Source organism: Lampetra planeri, chromosome 4 (assembly GCF_965212315.1).
Source record: "Lampetra planeri chromosome 4, kcLamPlan1.2.h2, whole genome shotgun sequence".
Classification (NCBI taxonomy): Eukaryota; Metazoa; Chordata; class Hyperoartia; order Petromyzontiformes; family Petromyzontidae; genus Lampetra; species Lampetra planeri.
In genome coordinates this window covers 22,747,001-22,768,881 of record NC_136110.1, presented here as the reverse complement: position 1 = coordinate 22,768,881, position 21,881 = coordinate 22,747,001, and the positions used below count along the sequence as shown (strand labels likewise).

The 21,881-nt window shown below is 48.8% G+C and overlaps 1 protein-coding gene across 8 annotated transcripts in view; it reads right to left on the bottom strand.

Annotated features, from left to right (window-relative positions):
* LOC144717847 (extracellular sulfatase Sulf-1-like) overlaps window positions 1–21,881 on the bottom strand; it is a 176,768-nt gene that overhangs the window by 8,999 nt on the left and 145,888 nt on the right. For 7 of the 8 annotated variants that reach the window (XM_078593553.1, XM_078593551.1, XM_078593554.1 and 4 more), the window contains 14 exons: window positions 20,751–20,901; window positions 19,278–19,453; window positions 17,745–17,873; window positions 16,781–16,840; window positions 15,738–15,861; window positions 14,484–14,802; window positions 11,170–11,524; window positions 9,012–9,108; window positions 6,377–6,471; window positions 5,944–6,012; window positions 4,450–4,622; window positions 2,565–2,707; window positions 1,682–1,832; window positions 729–765 (listed from right to left, as the gene is read on the bottom strand). In XM_078593553.1, the coding sequence (XP_078449679.1) occupies window positions 729–765; window positions 1,682–1,832; window positions 2,565–2,707; window positions 4,450–4,622; window positions 5,944–6,012; window positions 6,377–6,471; window positions 9,012–9,108; window positions 11,170–11,524; window positions 14,484–14,802; window positions 15,738–15,861; window positions 16,781–16,840; window positions 17,745–17,873; window positions 19,278–19,453; window positions 20,751–20,901 (2,079 nt within the window). The remainder of the gene's footprint in view (window positions 1–728; window positions 766–1,681; window positions 1,833–2,564; window positions 2,708–4,449; window positions 4,623–5,943; window positions 6,013–6,376; window positions 6,472–9,011; window positions 9,109–11,169; window positions 11,525–14,483; window positions 14,803–15,737; window positions 15,862–16,780; window positions 16,841–17,744; window positions 17,874–19,277; window positions 19,454–20,750; window positions 20,902–21,881) is intronic. The other variant, XM_078593559.1, reaches the window with a different exon arrangement.

Genomic DNA, 21,881 nt, shown 5'->3' with positions numbered 1-21,881 from the left:
AAAGCAGTAAGATGCCCAAGTTAGAAGTCAAACCCAGGACCCTCTTGCTCTCAGGCACAAGCGTTAACACTGCGCCACTCTACCGCCCATTTATTTATATGACGAACGGTAGGAATGTATAACAATGAGGTGCTTCTTCTCCTCAATTGTGAAAGCGTCATTATTATTCGTAGTCGAAGCATTATTAGCCACGTGCCACGCTCAACACCCTGTTGCACGCCGCCATTATGAAAGCAGGAGGTGGCTCATATATTGGACATCTGAGAAACTGCTCTACATCCGTGAAAAAGAGCTGCGTAGCGCATTGTATTTCTTCAGGATAGATAAAGATTCTGATTCTGATCCATCACCTGCCCTTGCGACTGTGGCGGCAACAAACGTGCACGACACCTGGGGCCAGAACGGGCTGCGATGCCCTCCCAGCGCTCCCTCTACCAAGCCACGTCGCTCAGCGTAACCGACACGGCTCTGCACGATGGCGTGCAGAGCCCTTGCCCCTATTCTGCCTCCACGGGACGGTCGGCAGCGGAATTGGTCGCGGTTTTTTAGTTCGGATACACCCCCCCTCCCCCTTTCCCCACGTGAATTGGCAATGCTTCTGCCAAAGAGTGGTGGGTTTGACAGCTGTAATAGCTGCACGAATCGGCCCCCTTTTTTTATTTTACGTTTCTTAATATAGTTATTCTTATAATAGGAGGATTAATTTAAGTACAATAATTTCCTCTCACCCTTGTTCATTCTGCCTCCGAGATTCCATGGTTCCTGCTGGGAAAAAAATGTATCAATTGCAGTTGGAAATTCTGAACATTGGATTATAAAATTAATATGCGTGTGCAATTCAACACGAGTGCTATGGGTTGAGGGTGTGATGTCATTATTGTTATTGTGTACATTTATTAAACTCTAAAACAAACTACTAGATTGTAAGCTTGCGAGGATCATGTCAGTACAGCCAGTGGATTCGTGAACCTGGCCGGGCTGCGCAGATTATTGAGAGTTATCGTCTCACATGCGTGAATCTATGGCATTCTGATTTCCTCCCACTTGTGAACTCTTACGAAGGAACTGGCCAAACAGTCGAAACGATGGCCAAGATCTGTCCACTCAGCAGTGCAAATGGGTACATTGCAGTGAGTTGACTGGCAGGTTCTCTTGTCCTGGGGTACAATGTGGGTACTCTCACATTTTCCAGGACGCCTGTCCAGTATGGAAGATAAAGTCAGGGCCCTGTAGAGCTCCCTGTAGTGGAGGCCCTTCCGCCAGCAGTGGCATGAGCGAGTATATGTACGGATGTTGAACTTCCTTTCACACCGTATGTAGCCAACCACGACCCCTATTAGCACGGTAAGGCTACGTACGGTGCGAAAGAATTTCAACATACATACATACGAAAGTTCCACGTACAAACATGACCTGCGTGGTAGGTGTGGTATATATGTGTGCATGTTTAACTTCTTTCGTACCGTACGTAGCCAACCACGCTAATCGGAGGTGTGGGGCGGGGGAGGACAACAAACTCAACACAAAAAAGGTTCTCGCAGCGCTGCACCTTCACCATTACCACCTAATATTCAGACAATGGCCTTTCTTCAGGGCATATTATCTCTTCATCCTTTATTGTCCTGCCTTCCCCGCCGTGCTGCTGCTGCTGCGGCGAGGGAGCCGCAGGCCGTGTGCTCACCTCTGGGCTGCGGGCTCCTGTCGAAGAGCAGGAGAGCCCTGTGTGCCCCGGGGTTGCACTGCTTGTGCCCTTGGCAACCCCGCAGGTCCTTGAGCTCCGCCTGGAAGCTCTCCAAGTCGGGCTGCGGCAGCAGGCGGGCCGTGTTGGTCAGCTGTCGGGCGAGGGGCGGTGCGAGAGGGGGGGGGAGCAGATGGAGAGACGATGTGATCGGTGTGCTCCATGGACTACTTCAGCTGAGTTTACTAAAATATGGGACCTCTCTTGCCGGTATTAAAATATAACATAGGTTTTACCCTTTCTGGCAATAAAACAGTTGTGTTAAGATGTTAAAATAACAAACAGAATCCTTTTTCAAGGAATCCTGTCTGCATTAACCACACATAATTGTGGTGAACATGCAAGCATAAAACATAAAACATGCTCTATGCCGAGCTATAAATGCCCTGATAGTTAATTTTTTTGTGCTGTTCGCCTTTTAGCGCCCTCTGGTCTAACACTTTGAGACGAGGCTCAAAAAAAAGCTGTCTCTGGTGTGGACCAATCAGTTTCAAAGACAATGCCATATATTATCAGAGGATGTTTTATACTCTTTGGTTCTTTCGGTAAAGTCACGTACGTAGTCACGTCGGATTTAATTTATTTTCTACCTACGTGACTTTACCGAAAGAGCCAAAGAGTAGGGATTCCTGCAGTCACGAAAGCGTCATTATCAGATGATGTTTTGCATGTTTGCATGTTCACCACAAGGAAGAGTAGGCCAAGATGCCCTCGTGAGGGCTCCCTCGAGTGGAGACCCTGCATGAGTGGTGCTGCACCTCGTGAGATGGAGCGGTCCTTCTCTCTGTGCGCGTGTGCGGGGGGGGGGGGGAAAGTCCACGCTCACCTGGTAGCGGTCAACGTTGAGGTCGTAATACTCGACGACGCCGGTGGCGAACTCGCAGAACAGCGTGTTGTGCGTCTCGTTCATGGTGCGCATGCACCAGTAGGTGCTGTTGCTGGCGCTGGTGCACGCGCAGAAGGAGCCGACTGGAGGGTGGGGCGGGGGATGGGAAGAGAGTTGGGGGGGGAGACAAGGGGAGGGGGTTAAGGTCAGCGTCACCTCTAGGCCTCCACATCGGTGCTCGGATGGGACCGTTAGAACAACGAAAAAGGAGGACTTCTCCACAAATCTGGCTGTCGCCTGATGAAGCTAGTTGTAATTACTGGCGAAACGTCGTGCTCAGATTGTAAATGTTGTGGCTCGGCTCTCCAACACACCGGTGTGTTGTACTAGTAATTAATTGGCATGTTCTGTTTACGTGACAAATCTCACTAATTGGCTGTGTCGGGTGGTGGTGGGATTAACGTCGCATTTATATATTTACGTGATCTAACTCATAATAACTTGTATTATGGATGGTTAATTGAATGAGGTTTTCTGCCCAAACTACAGCAGGCACTTATCTCCTCCTTACAGATCTGAGCCGCGGCAAATATTCCACATTACTATGGAGCGATGAGTAGATCCATAGTACAGCCACGGTTTACTATTTATTAATCATTTGAATGGGACCCGCATCTCAGAGAGACGCAGTGCAGCAGAAGAAGTGCGCGCATTCGTTTTGAAATCGGCGGGCAGTCGCTCATAGGCAGGACGACAAAAGGGAAGGTCGTGAGCATGGCACTTGAACAAGGGCAGGGAGCCGATAGCACAGATGGCTACGGGAGTCGGGGTTAGAGAGTTCCAGTCTATGGGAGGAGGGGGCAGCAGAGAAGAATAAGCGACATCGGGGCAGCACAAGCCAGTGGTTCTTAACCTTTACTGCAGCCTTGCACTCCTTTGGATCTCAATCGTCATTTTTTGTTTGTTTGTTATATTGTTAATAAATACATTGGTTCGATTAAACAAAGTAGTTGTATTATAATTGTTTTTTTACCCTTTTATCTGGCAACAAAACTGACACCTTTTTAACAAGGAGTCATGTTTGCATTGATCACAATACCTGCAGTCAGAATGCAAACAAAAAACACAACTCTGATAATGTATGCACTGTCCTGGAAATGGATTGGTCCACACCCGAGACTGCTTTCCTTAGAGCCTAGTCTCCATGGTGTTGGACCAGATGACGCCAAAAGGCGCACAACTCAAGGACAATGCACTATCAGAGTATGAGAGCTCGGGGTAAACTAAAGTAGTTGTATTTCAATTTAAAGCTTTCGTGACTGCAGGGATTAATCTTCTTGGTTCTTTCGGTAAAGTCACGTAGATTGGAAATAATAAAATAATAAAAAATAAAACATGATAAAATAATTCTCACGACGTTTCGGCCACAACGCAAGCAGCCGTCCTCAGGTGAAGAACAGGTCTGTCGAGAAGACAGACCTGTCGAGAAGACAGTCCTGTCGAGAAGACAGACCTGTTCTTCACCTGAGGACGGCTGCTTGCGTTGTGGCAGAAAGGTCGTGAGAATTATTTAATGTTTTATATATATTATTTCATTATTTCCATTCTACGTGACTTTACCGAAAGAACCAAGAAGATAAAGTAGTTGTACTCAAGTGCCCGTGCTTAAGTTTTGTTTCGACGATTTACCTTCTCACAAAAAATCTGCCCGTGTCTCGCACCCCCGGGGGGAGTGCGTGAGCGCCCCAGGTCAAGAGCCACCGGCGTGAGCCAACGAATGAATGAACACCTATTGAGTGGCTGTCGCGCTGGGTGCTTGGTAATGCGCGGCTGGTCACGCGGCCGAAGCCGTGGGTGTGCGTGGCTGCGGCGGTGCAGGACGTACGGGTCCAGTACGGCGGGGTCTGCCAGTGCGTGCTGTCTTGTGTGAAGCACGTGAGCCCGGGGAAGTTGCAGCTGTCTCCCGTTTTCAGCCGCTTCAGGATTTTCCTCTCCTTCTTCTTGCGCTTCTCCATGTTGTACTGCCTCTGCCAGGGCTTGGCTTCCTGCTCAGGACCCCTGCGCACATGCACACACACACACAAATGACAAAGGTTCCCCATATAACAAAACGGCGCTTGTCCCCTTCAACGATGGGGGTGTGTGGTAAACACCACGCAGGGCTGCCTTTGTCTCCCCAGTGCCGATGTTTACACACCGCACCAGGTACTCCGGGTCGACCGAGGGGAGGGGCAGAGCCGGTTGAGATATTACACGTGATAATTATAGTTTCGTCATCGATGTTGGCCATCAGCAGGAATCAAAACTTGGGTCGCTAGGATAGTAGTGCATTGCGCTATCCACGATACGAGCGCTCCCCATACAAAAACGGTCAAGGCAAGTTCGCCGTGCGGCTATACGGACTGTCGGGGTAAGTTCTGTTAGCACACACGTGCACACGCATTTTAGTGTAGAGTTTGTAAATCTATAAATTTATCGAAATAGTTTAATGTAACCCGTATTTGTGTATTTTCACAAGAAACGGACGGATGGAAGCTTCAAGTGGAAGAATGCACCAATCTGCTCTCGTGAACGCGTGCATCGTATTTATACAAGCCGACGGACAAAATGTGCTGACAAGCTTACGGGCACTTAGCACTTCCACACAAAAGGATTGTCATTCAAGTAACCCGCTATTTTCGCGCAATTAATCAAATCGCGCTCTTAATTCGTAACGCGCGAAGATTTCTCAAACCTTTGGCTCAGAGCCACGGACAGCTGTAACCCCCCCTTCCCGTTCGGTAACGCCTACGAGTACGGAGACTGAAACTGTGTGCCTCCCTTCACCCCAAGCCAGCCCTTACCGCACGGCACTCCAAACGTCGTGCACTGCCCACCCGCTCTCTGCACATCTACACAGTCCATTATGTGCATGCAGTCTTATAAATATAAGTCTGATCTCAGACTGGGACTACATCCGTTTGTTGAAAAACACAATCATTTATTTGAAATTCCAGCTTTTTGGTGAAGGGTAACATTATCACAGCTGTTTGAAAGTAATGAGTGCCATTGGGCGATACGGAGGGAACAAACGCTTGAGCAACAGCCCAAAAGGAGCAGCCCCATTCTTTATATCGCGCATCGTCTATTATTTCAAATCCCGGCGATTTTCAACAATTTATTTTGCACAATAGGATGGGACTGTGGGGCATTCCTTTGCACAATGCGAGTGAGGAAAATATGCACATTTCTTGGCTCAAAAAGGCCACGCACGTGAAAAAAAAAGCGCAAGGTTTTTTTTTGAGCAAAGGACTTTCAAAAAGAATCCCCAATTATGTTGGATTTCCAAAGTCTCCGAGTGACATACCATGGAGAGCCACACACCCACAAGCACACTCACTTGAAAGGATGTTCCGTGTCGACTTTGAGGTGCGTTTTGGCGTTAAAGAGTTTGCCTTTTGTAAAGTAACTGAAAAAAAAACACAAACAGATACGCGCGTGAGATTACTACGGGGCAAACAACCTTTGTTCATCAGTAAAATAATATAAACGAACCTCTGAATCTCTGAGGAAGGCTTAGGCGGTAAATGGGCAATTTTTACGTTTTAATGCGGGGGTAGGGCACTGAAAAGTAGAGACAGACAAAATCTTGCAATTGAGCTCAAATTGATGCGCGACGACATCAATCACATAATGCAATTATACAGCTGGTAGATAAAGGCAGGGTTATTTTTTTATCTTCAGACAATCATCTTACTTTCTGTCGGTTTAAGTTTACTCGGCGTTGCAATCGGGGCGTCGCGAGCGCCTCGCCGTGCAGCGGAAGCACAAACCTCTTTTTGTCACAGTGACATTTTTCAGGGCGCTTGGTTTTCAGATGTCCCTTCACCTCCTTCAGGTTCTTTATTTTGTCCTGCAGAGCTTCAATCTGGCCGGGTTCACAGAAGTACCATTCAACTTCATCCACTTACATATGTATAGACGCACAATGCATACTGGTGACTGGGCGGAGATGAGAGTGGCAATGCAGTGGTTTGTGCACCCCGTGACCCGAGTTATAGTCTCCCGGGTCATGCCTATAACATAACCCTGGTCACCACACTTTTTCTGGCATAAGGTATTCCAACGGTTGTAAGGTAATTTTGGGGTGCCGATTCCAAATCTGGCATCAGTTTTTGTCTATCACATCAGGTTTTTGAGATATCAAATATTGCATTTTCAATAAAAACTGTAGAAGAAAAATATTAAATAAATGTGGATATCTACATAAATGATATTATAAACACACTATCCTAAAATACAGCACCATATTTTAACACTAAAGCAGTCACTGACTCGCAACAACTTGCAATCATAAGTGACAGAGTTAATTTCGGGTAAAATCAATGAAAATGGGGTATGCCGATAGCATAAAATGAGATGTGATAGAGCAAATCTGAGATCAGATTTGGAATCAGCACCCTGAAATTAGTCTAAAACAGCTGCAAAAGTCCAGGCCAGAAAAACATGTTTTTTTTTTGTTGACCAGTGTAATTAGTGAGTGATAAATGAATCCGTTTCTGCTCCTCTTCCTTCACCAATCTGCACTGACCAGCATGGTGAAGTATTGTTCATAATCAACGATTTTTGGGTTTAGATCGCGTTATTTATAAATGTGTCGTAACCCTCCACCACCCGACACGGCCAATCAGTAAAAAAGTGTCACGTTGACAAAAGACAAATAGTTCACTGCTTTAGCCCACCGGTGTGTTGAAGCGTGAAACCACAACATTTACAGTTTGAGTACGACGTTTCGCTGGTAATTGCATCCAGCATCATCGGGCAATTCGCCAGAATTCTGGCGAATTGTAAATGTTGTGGTTTCACGCTTCAACACACCGGTGGGCTAAAGCAGTGAACTATTTGTCTTTTGTCAACGTGACACTTTTTTACTGATTGGCCGTGTCGGGTGGTGGAGGGTTACGACACATTTATAAATAACGCGATCTAAACCCAAAAATCGTTGATTATGAACAATATTGGTCGCGAAAGCCTACGTGTTAAATGGTGAAGTATGGTCGAACAGCCCCAATGATCGACATGCTGTGGGGAGATCTTTATCCAGCAGCAGCAGCATTGCCCAGGAGGTAAATTACTTAATTTCACCAATTGGAAAGCATCATACATTTGTAAGTGTTTAGCACAAGACTTAAACCAATATAGAACTTTAGACTGATTGTAATAAGCCTTCAGTCTATAATTTTAGTGGGCAAAATATTACAAATTTCGGTGTTTGGAATTATGTAGGTTTAAACCACAGTATATATTTACATCAGCTAATCAGTGAGTCATGATTAACTTTAATGGAGTTTTGTTTGGGGGGTTAGATCGTGTAAATACAAATGTGTCGTAAAACCCACCACCACCCGAGCCAATTAGTAAAGTTTGTCACGTAAACAGAACGTGCCAATTAGTTACTACCTCGGCACACCGGTGTGTTGAAAAGTAAACGACGCGTCGCTGGCGATGACAACCAGCTTCATCAGGCGAAAGCCTTCGTGTCCAACATGATTATCTTTGTTAGGGACACGCACAGAGTGTGTAATGTGTGCAGGTTACACATGCACGAATCTCTATTAATGTGGCTGCATGCTTAGGTGTATCTGTGTGCCTTGCAGGAATGCGGGTGCACGTATATATGTGCAAATGTACACGTGCGCATTCTCCGAGTCAACTCCACCTAGGATTTGTACATTAACTCACGTGGCAGTTTGGTGACATATCAGCAATGGCGAATTGTAAAATGTTGTGGATTCACTCTTCAACACACCGGTGGGCTAAAGTAGTGAACTATTTGTCTTTTGTCAACGTGTCGGGTGGTGGAGGGTTACGACACATTTATAAATAACGCGATCTAACCCAAAAACGTTTATTATGAATAATATTGATCGCGAAAGCCTACGTGTTAAAATGTGTGTAGTGCTCACCTATCCTCTATCCTGTCACGTGCCTTAATCTGCGCTTGCTAACATCGCTCGCTCCAGCAGCCTATAACGCTGCACGCAAATATTTACGAGGCTCTCTATCTGTATGTGTGTGCACGTGCGTGTTTGCCTCTGGCCGGTGTTGCACTGCGCTGTATGTGTGCGTGTGTCCAGGGAGCGGTGGGGTAGAGGTTTAGCGCTCTGCCCAACGAACCCTGCGACCCGAGTTCGATTCCTGCTCACATCCATTAACAGTGAAGATTATCTGAATCTATCCAGGGCCTCCCCTATGTCCACTCAGCCTCAAATGAGTCCCTGATGCAGTGTGCAAACATTGCCATTTGGGAGACAAAAGCGGACGGGCGTGGCACTGGCCACCCCACTCCCTTCGTGCGCCGTGCCGGCCTTCGTAGGTGCTCGCTAACAGCACTTGCCCCAGCAGTCTGTTAAGGCTACATGGGTGATCTTTGCCTTTGCCTTGTTCTGTCGTCTGCAATTGCCTTACCTGATGCTCCACTATGCCCTTGTGATGCTTCCACGCCTTGATGGAAGAGTAGACCACGTTATCGCAGCCCACCGTGTTGTTGGAGAAAATATAACACCTGCACGGGCGGCATCAACACATGGAATAAGAGGCTCGCAGGCAGGACTTGGGCAAGAAAGAAATCCGTGGGAGCTGCCCCCATTAAAATCGTACCACATTTTGTAAAGGTTCAAGAACAAAGCAGCATATAGTACACACATGTCCAGGGCAATTGTTGAAGGTGAATTTGAAGTGAGGAAATAAATACGCCTTTTGGATACGTGGGATTGAGAATGTAAAACGACATGGCGTGAAATTTGCGATGATTGAAACCTTTACATCGGCACATATCAAAAGTTAGCGAACGGCCTCGCGCTTGAGAAACCGATGCATTTGGTGAACGCCTAGCGCTTCCGCCCATTTCTTTTGCACGTGTGCATCGACGCGGGCCAGCGGAATGAGGCCCACACACTGCTTTGTTTATTTAAAGTTAATTCTTTCACCCATTCCTCCGCTCATTCGTGCGTTGTTTTTTCTTCTCTTCATTTATGCGTGCAGCGCGAGCGGTATCCGCTCTGGTGGCTTCACATCAAACGGCACGCGCGCGAGCACCAGAGGAAATTTATTCACGGCGAGAGGAGATCTGTCACCTTACGTGAGAAGCCTCTCGCAGCGAGGCCAGGCTGCAAGGAGTGGCGGTGCGAGGCATGAGCCAACGAGGAAAAAGCTCAGGATCCCAAGCAGTTCAAGCAGCCGACGAAAATATGGATGCACCAAACATCATCGTGAATTCAAATCCCAATAAACACGACGTAAAAAGTTTCTTAATCAGGCTAATTAATGTCTCCTCTCACTGCATCTCTGTGTCTTGTCTACATAGCTCTCATTTCACTACATTTACATCTCATCTGTAACTCTCACCATCCCATTTCACTACACCTCGATCTTTCGTCCACATTTCTCACGTCCCACTACATCTCTATCGCTTGCCTACGTCTCTTCTGTCATCTAACGAGGAATTCGTTAAATCAAAAGGAGGGGGTGGGGGTGGCACAAAAATATGTTGTACTTAGGGACCCCCAATGGGCCACAACCAGCACTGGCTGCAAGCATCATTCCCTTTGACAGGGTCATCACAACCAGCCTTCCCCATTGCAGTATTCATGACTACAACTTGCTGATCTCGTCAAGGTCATCCTCGCAGCAGCGGTTCTTGGCTAGCCATCGAGCAAAGACGGGTCACACCACATCGTACAGCGCTTTCAGATGCACTTCTGCTCTTTCTTCCTTCCGATACTAGGAAGCCACTGGAGTGATGCATTAGATTGAAAACCAATTTCTTCAGAATTGCTTTTTGTGTTTAGTTTGCTGTCCTTCCCCCCGCACCTCTGATTAGCACGACTGTCTACGTAGAGCGCGAAAGAAGTTTAATATACATGATGGTAAGTGCCGATATACGGTAGTCCAGCTATTCAGTTGCTGACCCACGAGGGCATACAAAATAAGCGGTGAAAGCCTGATGAAAGACTGGCTCCCAGCATTTGAATGTGGAATTTTCACTCCCAGTTCAGTCCCTCCAATATAAATGAGCACCACCATCCTCCCCAGGTTTGCGTAGTCTAAGAGACACTTTGAGTGTATTTACATTAAACGAACGTGAAATGAATCGGCCACCACCTATCAAATAAGATCCGCTTGAGTTTTCCCTGTATAAAGGACATTGTTGTTATAACCCGGAAGCACCACCTCAATGGTCATAAAAAGCTACATACAATACAAACGCTCCATGTGACATCGGTTGTTTTATGGAGTGTCTGGCTCCCGCCATAGCAATGTGGAATACGCACCAGGGCCACAAACAAAGATGAGCACCGCCGCACGCTCCTTCACGGATAACACCACCACCACCCACCACTATTATCACCACCCCATGCTCAAAAATAAGACATTTATTCATACTGGAGGAATCCGATGAGCTATGAAGATCTTTTTCACAGATGTCCATTTTGGAATAATATAGGTGGGCAGCTTTTCCCAGCAGTGAGAAGTTACAGGCCGACGAAAACAACAACAACAACAAAGCGACGACGACGACGCTCGTGCACAAACTTCCCGAGCGACAGCGGCGGCGTCGGGCTACCTGCGCGTGACCTTGTGCGACGGAGACAGCGCGATGGTCTTCTTGCGGCTCAGCAGACCCTTCTTCTTGGTGGCCTTGACGCGCGTCGCCCGGCCCTGCGGCCAGCCACCGCCGCCCCTGCCCGGTGCCGCGTGCCGCCGGGAGAGCCGCCTGGCGGCCTCGTGGGCGCCAGACTCTTCCTGCTGTCCGGCATCGAGGTCAACCGGTCCATTCGGAGGATCTCCCGGATTCTCTAGCTCCTCCTCCGAGGTGTCTCCACCTTCTACTCCTCCTTCTCCTTCTTCTTCCTCTTCTCGTTCTTGGTCCTCCTCCGAGAGCTCGACGGCTCGGGGTCGCAGGAAGCGAGGCTTGTACTCTGGGCACACGCAGCCAGCGAAGAATACCGTTACCAGTTTGTCAAATTTCATCAATCAATTCGCGAATTGCTTCATTGGGAAGCCACGTAGCAACAATGTCCCCCACACACCCCCTCCCCCCCACTAAATATATAAAAATATAACTAAACTATTAACAATTTTTAGTTTACCAGGTAAGGCTCACTGAACTATGTAGCTCTTTTTCATAAGCGACCTGGAAACAATTGATAGCTCCACGAAGTGGTTTACCACATTGACATTTCTAACAGCCAGCTACTCTAAATGCGTGTTTCTAAATGTGGAGGCAAAAACCAGAGGACCCTGAGAAAAATCCACGTGACCACGGGGAGAGAGACATGCATACTTCAAATATACAGCAGGCATCAGGGTTGGGATCGAACCCACGACCTCCTGTATATCAGGCGAGGTAGTTAACATCTCGCCACCGTATATTAATGGGGACTCGCTGGCTGGGGTTGGATTCATCTTGTGCCTCATAGGGACAGCTGCCACTGGGGGTGCCCTGCCACAGGTCGTATTGAGATTAGCTGCATAGGAGGCGCAGTCGGAATATGAAGTACGGATGATGATATATCAATCAGTCACAGCACCTAGTCCATCTCACGAGCTTTTGTTGTTTACTGTAACTATTGACACCCAGACCTCGCTTGAAAAGAATACTTATTTTGCGACTATTTTAGAGTATAGACACTATTAATATACAAGGTGCTTCAAAAAATTTTAACACTTAGGAGAATTTGCAACAATACCACAAGAAATGTGCCTCCGGGCTCTGGAGACCACCTGGAGAAGATTCCAGGCACACGTTGACAATGATGGCGAACAAGTGGAAACAATTAACATTAATTTGTTATCATGTTATAGTGTATTACCAGTTCTTTTTGCATTAAAAACGATCGTCCCATAGAAGTGTTAAAACATTTTAAGCACCCTGTATATATATATTTTAAAATGTTCCACCAATGAATGATTCTCCTATGCAAAAAAATATGAAAATGTGGAAATCAGTTCCTTTCTGTTGCTGACAAATGCCAGTCAACATTTTTGGAATTTAGAATTACCACGAGCTCAGGGTAGCCTATGGAGATGAGTGCTCCACATTGCTCTTTCGGGCATCGAGATGAGTTTACGTAAGCTGAGGAGACACTGATGGATGTTTGCCATCACAAAACATCATCATCAAGCACTGCCCAGCAACAGCAAGTAATTAGGCCCCACACTTGATATACTCGTGCAATATCCACAAGCCAAAAATGGCTTTCTGCAGTACAGGGATAATACCATACTAAACATAATTACTCTGGGATTTTTGTCTTTGAGTAAAAGAAAAATCACAACCCACCTTCAAACAACTAAATATGTACCACGAACGGAAATATAAAATCCGAGCGACACAAATGAGCAATTTTATTTTTCCATACTGAATCACTCACTGGTCGAAATTACGCGGCCACGTAAACTATGCGCATTCACCAAATCGATTGCTCGCCAGCGCGTTCCGTCAGGTTCCAAAAATGTAACGTCGGAGGAAACGCTGCAGCCGGCCTGCCTGCCTGATTGCAATTGGCCCTGGTGCTGAGTGGCAGATGTGCACGACCCCTGGGAGCCCCGTGGTGCCCACTGCGGCCGCGACAATGCACGCTCCGTATTCGCGATCTCGCTCAGCCAAGGCAACCGGGAGCCAGGCAGCTCAGCGGTGAGAGCAGACATCGGGCAATTGTAAAGCTAACGAGCTCAAATCCCGGTTGAGAGTTGACTCGCTCTATCACCCCCTTCCGTGCCTATGCCGGTCACGTTGGCGTTGATTCATTCGAGTAAAAAGTTCCGGTGTTTTTCCGCACATTGTCTCTGTCACCCCCTGTACATGGACGCACAGTGGAGGAAGGGGCTATTAGCGTTTGGGTAAGGTGGCGTGTTCATGTGTGTGTTGCAGGATATAAATGTGCACAATTTGAAAAGAACACACAAAAGTAAAGCAAGACGTGTACACAGGAAGAAAGAAGGATGAGAGAGACAGCTCGACAAACGCAACGGGAGATTCAACAAATGCGGATGCTTTGGAGAAACATTCCACGATGAAAAGAATCGGTGGGGAGAGACATTAAAAACAGTACTGTTTTTATCGTAGTGAGCGCCTTCACGTGGTTTTGTACAAGAGCCTCCACGTAAAGAGCCTATTATTTTAAATTTATATCTCCCGATGGCAAGGCTCACAGAAGGTGCACCGTGCATTAATGAATGTCCAAAGGGGTTCTGTGCGTGCCATCCACGTGTGACTGCGGCATTGGAGTGGAAGACGGAAGCCTGTGGTGCAGCCCACTCTGTTAAGTGAGAATCCGACGAATTTCCATCAGCGTGGCAAGTGAACATCGATCATCGATCTCCTGGTCTCCAGAACAACAACAACAAAAGAAAAGACGAGCTCTTCAGGGCCAAACAACGACGTGCAAAGATAGGCCCCGGCACAAGGATCCTCCAACTGAGCATTGAGGGACCCTCGCCGGCGAAGTGCGGTTATCTGGATTGGCCTCCTGAACGTGAAATTGTAGTTGTTGCTCTGCTTCTGCGACAGAAGAAGGAGAAGTGGAAAAAAAATTGCACGGATTCTGACCAAGTCGGTGAAATGACAGCAGCAGCAGCAGCAGAAGATAAAAGACAGAACGGCGGTAGACAGCCCTGTCGGGGCAGAGCCTTACCTGCCGAAGGCTTTGCCCACCCCCCCCCCCCCTTTTGGAACTCTTATCACCTTGTCCAAGAATCCTGGTACAATATCGAAAACCAGTGGCGGCTGTCCTCCGTGTACACACGGGGCGACAGCCACGGCAAGAACGAACGCCGGACAAAAACAGATCTCATATCGTAACATTTTCTCTTTGTCGTACCACACCCGTTTAGTAACGGGACCATTTCATGAGACTGCCCCGCCCCGGCCCTTACTCTGGGTGAGGTGAGTCTTGAGGAACTTGCGCTGGCTCCTCCGCTCGGCCTTGCTGAGCCGCGGGATCAGGGCTCCCCCCGTGTTGTCGGGGCACACGCACTCGCTTCCATCCTCCCGCTCCTCACCCTCCCCCTCCGCCTCGACGTCATCGTCGTCGTCGTCGTTCTTGCGGCCGCCCCCTCGCTGCGCGAAGCGGCCCCTGCCCCGCAGGGCGCTCCGCCCGCCGCCCGCGGCGCGACGCACGCTCCCGTGCGGCAGCGAGCTCTTGCACTTGTTGAGACGCAGCTTGCCCAGGCTGTCTTCCACGCACTGCCACTTCTAGGGTGTGGGGGGGGGGGCACCGGGCGGAGGTGGAGGCATTGAGACTGTGAGACAGATGTGGGGGTGACAGACACGGGGGTCACCCGGTGGCTCGTGGGGTTAATAAACACAGGGCCGCTGAGCGGGCACCGCTGCGATTCTGGGTTCGAATCTTCGGTTTTTACCGCCTGCATTTTTTCTATATTTTCAAGTGCGGTGATTAAATCGTCTGACACTAATCACCGGTGACTGCACACACAAAAAGCCCAGGATAATATGAATTAGCTTTTGATTTGATTTATAAACTCCTTGCTCGGGAGGTGAAGCCCCTACGTGCTTTAACTTGACCTGCAATACACTGACTTTGTACTGCTCTTGAGCACTCACACCTCCGCTGCTACTCACAGATTTTGATTGACGACTAAAATCCCTGCCACTGGTTAGAGAATGATAACCGAGCAGTAAAGAACTTGAAGGGGGCCTTGGCTGGTGCGGCGAGGGAGGGGCAAGGATGGGAAAAGTCATGTGCGTGTGCGTGAGAGTGAGAGAGTGAGGCGTAGGGTAAAGGTTAACCCGCTGCGAATACAAACCCGGCGGCCAATACCAGTGACGATTGTACCAGATATGCGAGTCCATCTTAAGACACCAATTGGTTTTTATCCCCGAGTTCTGGCGATTTACCCTGATTCTGTTTATTAGCTGCTTCCCATACAAGGCATATTGGGATCTACGTATGAAATGCGCCTTACAAATATAAGTGATTATTATTATAAGCACTGGGGAAACAAAGACGGCGGAGGCGTGGTGCTGGCCAACCACCCCCTCGTGTGCCGTGCCGGCCTTCATAAGTGCTACTCGCAAACAGCACTTGTCCAAAAAGTATGTTGAGGCTATACGGGGGTGGGGATCTTTGTGTGTGTGAAAGAAAGAGAGGTGGAACGCTGGCCACTTGCCTGTGCGGGCTGTTGGCAGGGCGTCTGGTACTCAGCGCGCTGGCAGATCTCCCGCATGCGCTCGTACTTGGGCAGCAGGTTGGTGTGTGCAGAGCCACTGGCATCCTTCACACGGAACATCTTCCTACAGGCCCGATGCGCACGCAGCGTTCCGTCAAAGAGGCACGCGCGTGAACACACGCGTGGGTCCGGCGCTCGCAGGGATGTGTGTGTGTGTGTCGACACAGTCGTGTAGCGGTTGGTGTGCTGCGCTATGAACCGCTTTGTTTCCCTGCTTACACACCAGGTACTCATTTGAAACTGGGTCGACCTAGGGGAGGCCCAAGACCAGTTCAGATATAATCATCACTGGTGTTGACCGTCAGCGGAAATCAAACTTGGGTCACTGGGTTTGTAGCGCAGTGCGCTCACCGCTGCACCACCGCTCCCCACACAATCACACACACACACGGACATTTCAAACATACTTTCAAAGAAGGGTAGGATCATATTTGCCATACTCCAAAGAGGATATTCGACAGTGAAAGCCCCTTTTAGTCCACAATAAAAAAAAATGCTGCAGAAGTGAATGCACTAAAGGAGCTTCCATGCCATTAGGCGCAAGACCTAACAGGCACACGCACGCGTTTAAATTCTCGCATGCCAAGTGCTCTGGGAAACCCATGGAAAGTGCACATGTTTTAAAGAAATGTTTAATGGGCAATCTGGGCATGAAAATTAATGAATCTGTGTGTAAGTTTCATAGCAAACGGCTTAGGGGCTTTGCACTTTTCATGAGATCATATAAAGTATTTTTCAGGTGGCTGGACAGATCGATGGACAGATGCATGACATAGCAGAGCAATACGTAGCCCATAGACTCCCTTGAAAAAAAAATACTGAAAAGGCACGAACGTGTGTTTTGAAGTTTTCGTGAAATAATATAAAGTGTCTTCGAATGGACGGCATAATATTTCCCAGACACAGCTATGAAGTACCCTGCAGGTCACATTAAACAAAAAACAACAAGAACAACACTGAGGTGGTGGCGCACGCGCTCGTACCCTCTCTCGATGAGGAACGAGTCCCTCCACGACTTCATCTTCCTCAGGCTCGGGTGGAACCTGTGTGGAATGACCTCCGATTAGCACGGTTGGCTACGTACGGTGCGAAAGAAATTCAACATACGTACGGTACACAAGCCTCTCGCGTGGACTGTGAACAATTAAATTGGAACAGAGGATCAAAGAAAGAGCTTTGAGGAGTCACCAACTGGGATTCGAAGCACGTGCACTTCCCCCTCCCCTCCCCCGAAGCACTCTCGTCCACGATCAGGGTGGGGGGGGGGTGCGCAGGGCGCGACACAGTGAACGCCATATTTTCGTTGCGAGCGGCGTGGCCTACGTATTGTGGGGGACCCTGCAAGTCGCGCGCATGCGGCTTGCGGTGCGGCGCTGCAATGAACCACAAGCGGCGTCGCAAGGAGCTGTCAGGCTACCGGTGTAATGAGAACGCCAAAGGCAGGTGTCGGTTGAAGGTAGTGGCCTAGCTTTGTAATTGTCTGCTAGTGCCAATGTGCGAGAAACTAATTAGGGGGACCTCTTGAGAATATTTTGGTTTCTTCTTCCACGCCGAGCCGGTGGCTCACCATTTGTGCCACCCGGTTGGTACAGAGGCGAGCGGGGAAATCCAAAAAAAACCTGCACCGCCATTCAACTCCCGCAACGGGACACCGAATCGAACTGGCGACCTCGAGATTGCGCGCTGACCCTTACACCGTGGCAGCTTCCAAGATATCAGTAATCCTGCATTATCGCTTAATTTTCTGTGTGCAGTCAGATGGCTGCTGCTCAGCGTGTGTTGGTTGACCGCTTTTGATTACGATTTCTCGTCAGCGGCTTGGTTTCATTTCAGGACGGCAGACGCCAACGCACGTGGATCACATGGCAAAAACGCCAAAACGCGGGGGGGGAAGCGATGAATCGCTGACAACGAGCCGCGTCCGGTCACGGCCGCTCGCTCACCCACCGGTTCGTCGGCCGATCGGGCAGCAGCAGCTTGAGCACCGACTTCCCGTCCATGTCGGCTGGGACGTCCAGGCCGGCGATGTCCAGCATTGTGGGCGCCAGGTCGATGTTGAGCACGATCTGGGGGATCCTGCGATTGGCCAAACGACGCGAGCGACCGGCGCAGCACACGCAAAGAGGGTTTTTTGTACGCCGCACGACAGGGCTGTGGACAATCGCGACGGGCAGCGTCGAGGGAAGTCCCAGGCCCCCGGCCTGCTCTGGGAAAAGCCAGAAAAACCAGGGGCCCAGGTGCAGCATCAACAGAGTGGGCCGAGTCGCATGGTTCCGCGAGCGATCGTGAAAGACATGAGAGCCACGTAGGGATGACGCAGGGCAGTGAGTCATGGAAACGGAGCGGTCGACCTCACCGCTGGTGACGCTCAAATGAGCTTATTCTGACTTTGTCTTCCGCCTGTGTTTAGGGAACTTTAGTTATTATTATTTTTGTTCTTACCCGAGCCTGTTTAAATAAGCTGCGCGCCGCAAGCGTCCTTCGCCGAGCGGGCGTCTTGTTCAGAAATCTCGAATGCGCACGCGACCACGGGGAGAGCATTAGCATCTATACACTTTGCCTGTCAGAAAAAAAACTACCCACTGCAGTCTCATAGAGACACCTCATTGCCAATATAGTGAGTTGATGTTGATGATAGCAGCGATGACTATGAGAATGACAATTATATACTTGTATCTTGATCGTTGTACGTTTTCTGCTATAATATGGATCATGAAAAGTGTACAGAGAAGCATCCTTGAAATGACATTGATGGACAGAAAGTTTAACACGTGGATTGCAGAGCACATGCAGGTTCAAGACATCATTGAAAATATTCCGAAACGTAAGTGGGTTTGGTCAGGACATGCCGCGAGAGGTGACGATGGCCATCGATCAAGAACAGCGACCGAGCGGCAGCAGAGGGATGTAACGCGTCCGAGAGGACATCCACAGGAGGAGATGGAGCAAAGAAATTATTACATTGCAGGTGTGCGAGTGATGCATCTATGTATGTTGAACTTCTTTCGCACCGTACGTAGCCAACCGTGCTAATCGGAGGTGTGAGATGGTAGTGGCTTGGGAAGGCCTTAATCCAGCAGTAGAGTGAACATGGCTGACTATGGTGATGATGACGATCACGACGGTGACCATGAGAATGGCATTTACGATGGCAACAGTGGCTAGAGCGGTGATAATGGCAACATCTGAATGGTCTCCCACCCGCAGCCTTGCGGGCTAGGTTGTGAACCAAAGGCTACGCGAATAAACCCGACATAAAACCGGCTGACGGCCGTGGTAAACCACTGCTGTATTTGCCAATCGAGACGTGGCCAGAACTAGAAGTATTGATGTTCATCCCTGACTCATATCGTGGACAGAGTTCAATGGAAGGCCACGATCGCCGACGTCCTCGAGAAAGGACATGGCCCAGAGTACAAAGCACAATGCCGACGGACCGCGGCTCTGTTGTTCATTTTGGGGTGAGAACAACCGGCTCACCTGACTCCAGGCTGCACGTCGGGCCCCCGCACGTAGAAAGGCACGCGGATGTCGAACTCGTAGGGGAGAGACTTCCCCTTGACGAGGCCAAACTGCCCAAGGTGGTAGCCGTGGTCGGCTGTGTAGATAATGTACGTGTTGTCCAGCTCTCCCGTCTCCTCCAGCATGGTGAAGATCTGGGCGTGGGGCATCCGGCAGGGGGACGAGTTTTCACGCGAGTTTGAGATGGGGGAAGGGGGGGGGGCGTGCGCTGTCCCGTTTGTTAACTCGTCGGCAGATCGAGTGGGAAACTAAACTTAAGGGAGTTGTCGTGAAAGTCGACTCCTGGCGGAGCTTGGGTTCCTGAGAGCATTGAGAGGATATTTCTTGTGATTGTGACTTTGTTACTTGTGTCATTTCCCCCCCGCCCCCTCTTTTATTCCTCTTCCCCCATCCACTGTGACTGTGTCATTCAGGAGAGGGAAACTGTTTAAACTAAACTACGAACTATTTTTTATTTTACCAGGTAAGGCCCACTGAGCTGTATTGCTCTTGTTCAGGAGCGACCTGGCCACCCCAATGATAGCTCAATCAGGTGGTTTATCACGTGGAGTTTTATAGCAGTAGCCAAATACCCTAAACGCGTGATGTTGATTCTCAACGTGGTGGGAAAAAACGGTGGACCCGGAGAAAAAATCCACGTGACCACGGGGAGAACATACAAACTCCAAATCTACAGGCACATCGTGTCCGCCACTCCTGGTGTGCTGTGTGCTAATTACTAGGCAGTCACGGGGGTCCTTGTTAATTATCATTATTGTCATCGTCATAATCATCATCATCACCGTCAATAAATTCAAGATTTGTAACACGCCATATTCAGCAAAAAGCTGAAACAGAAGCGTGCATGGCACGAAGAAAATTTTAACTCAACAGAAGAAACGAGAAATGTTTTTAGCCTGCTATTAAAAGCACCGATTGTCACGGCTAACTGGACTTCAGTCGTTCACCATCATTCTTATTGTCATCTTCATTAACATAATCTTCAAACACGACGTTATTTTTGCACAAAAAGCTCAAAAAACATTTAATTCTGAAGCCAAATATATGAATAAAAAAAGACATGCCTTTAAATTAACTTTAAATGTATTTTAGCTACCTGGGACCCTAAGCCTGCTCTGAGTTTGCTTCTGCCTGGCATCACCACTGCCCCAACAACTTCAGACACACAATAGCACCACACCACTGCCACCACCGCCACCGCCACCGCCACCACCGCCGCCGCCGAACGCAGGGGAGGAGGCCGTGGCATACCCTCTGCACGGAGTCGTCGTATTTTAGCTACATGGGACCCTAAGCCTGCTCTGAGTTTGCTTCTGCCTGGCATCACCACTGCCCCAACAACTTCAGACACACAATAGCACCACACCACTTCCACCACCACCACCGCCACCACCGCCGCCGCCGAACGCAGGGGAGGAGGCCGTGGCATACCCTCTGCACGGAGTCGTCGACAGACAGCAGCGTCTGCAGCCGCTTGCGCTGGAGGACATTGGTGAACTCCATGTGGATGGGCAGCATCCGCCCCGTGTGGCTCACGAACCAGTGCTTGTCGTGGTTGGGCCCGTAGTTGTAGCTCGGGGTCCTGTTTGTGGGGGGGAGAGCGCAGGGTGTAACGCGGAACAGAGTTAGTGCACCGATCGTCACTCCCTTCCGCCAAACCCCAGCGCCGCTGTGCACGAGGAGAACGCACGAGCATAGGTGGAACGATGTCGCTCATAGGGAGTTTGGTTAAAGGATTTGTAAAACAAAGCACACGTCTGTGCTGTGTAAAAAAGGAGTACTTTAAAGGCAGCATACTTTCAAAGAATATATGCCATATCGGCAAGTCAGAGAACACAACTGAATCAAACCACCGTAAGATAAAATAAAATTGGCTTGTGCACCAAATAAACGCTCGTGGCTTCCAGCTCACACGAGCGCGGGGCAGTCCTCATCTGTTTACAACACTCCATCAACAATGGAAATTCCACATTCCTATGGCAGGGAGGTGAGAATGAACCACTGTTGACTACTTCCACAAAGTGCCACTTATTTTATCGAACGGTACAAGGGCTGCGTCTACCCTTAATTGGGATTTGAACTCTCAACCTTCCGTTTGCGAGCCATGTGCTCTGGACCACTGCACAACCCCAACCACAAAATAAATATACATCAGTTTACGTAATATATGATCAAATAATGTAATAATATATACACCAAAACCATAAGCCAGTGTTCATGGATTCCACTACCTGTTGCCTCTGCTTTGTTGTCTGCTCTCACCGAAGACTGTTGTATTTAATGCCTCACGAGTGACAAGCAAGTGGTCAAAACTGTGCAATTTTGTGAGACCTATGAATAAAAACCCTGCGCTGTTGAATTTTAATAGGGGAGAAAAATCCCACGACAGAAATAGTTTCCTATCCTTCTTGTTCATCCTGACAGACAGTAATCTTTTCCTGGGCTTAAACAGCTTAGCACGCAGATGGGAACATTCTGAAAAGCCACTGTTATGTGGCTCTGCAGATCCACGTCATTGAGGAAATAAAGGAGGCCTCCCTGAACCCGATCAGCAATATTATC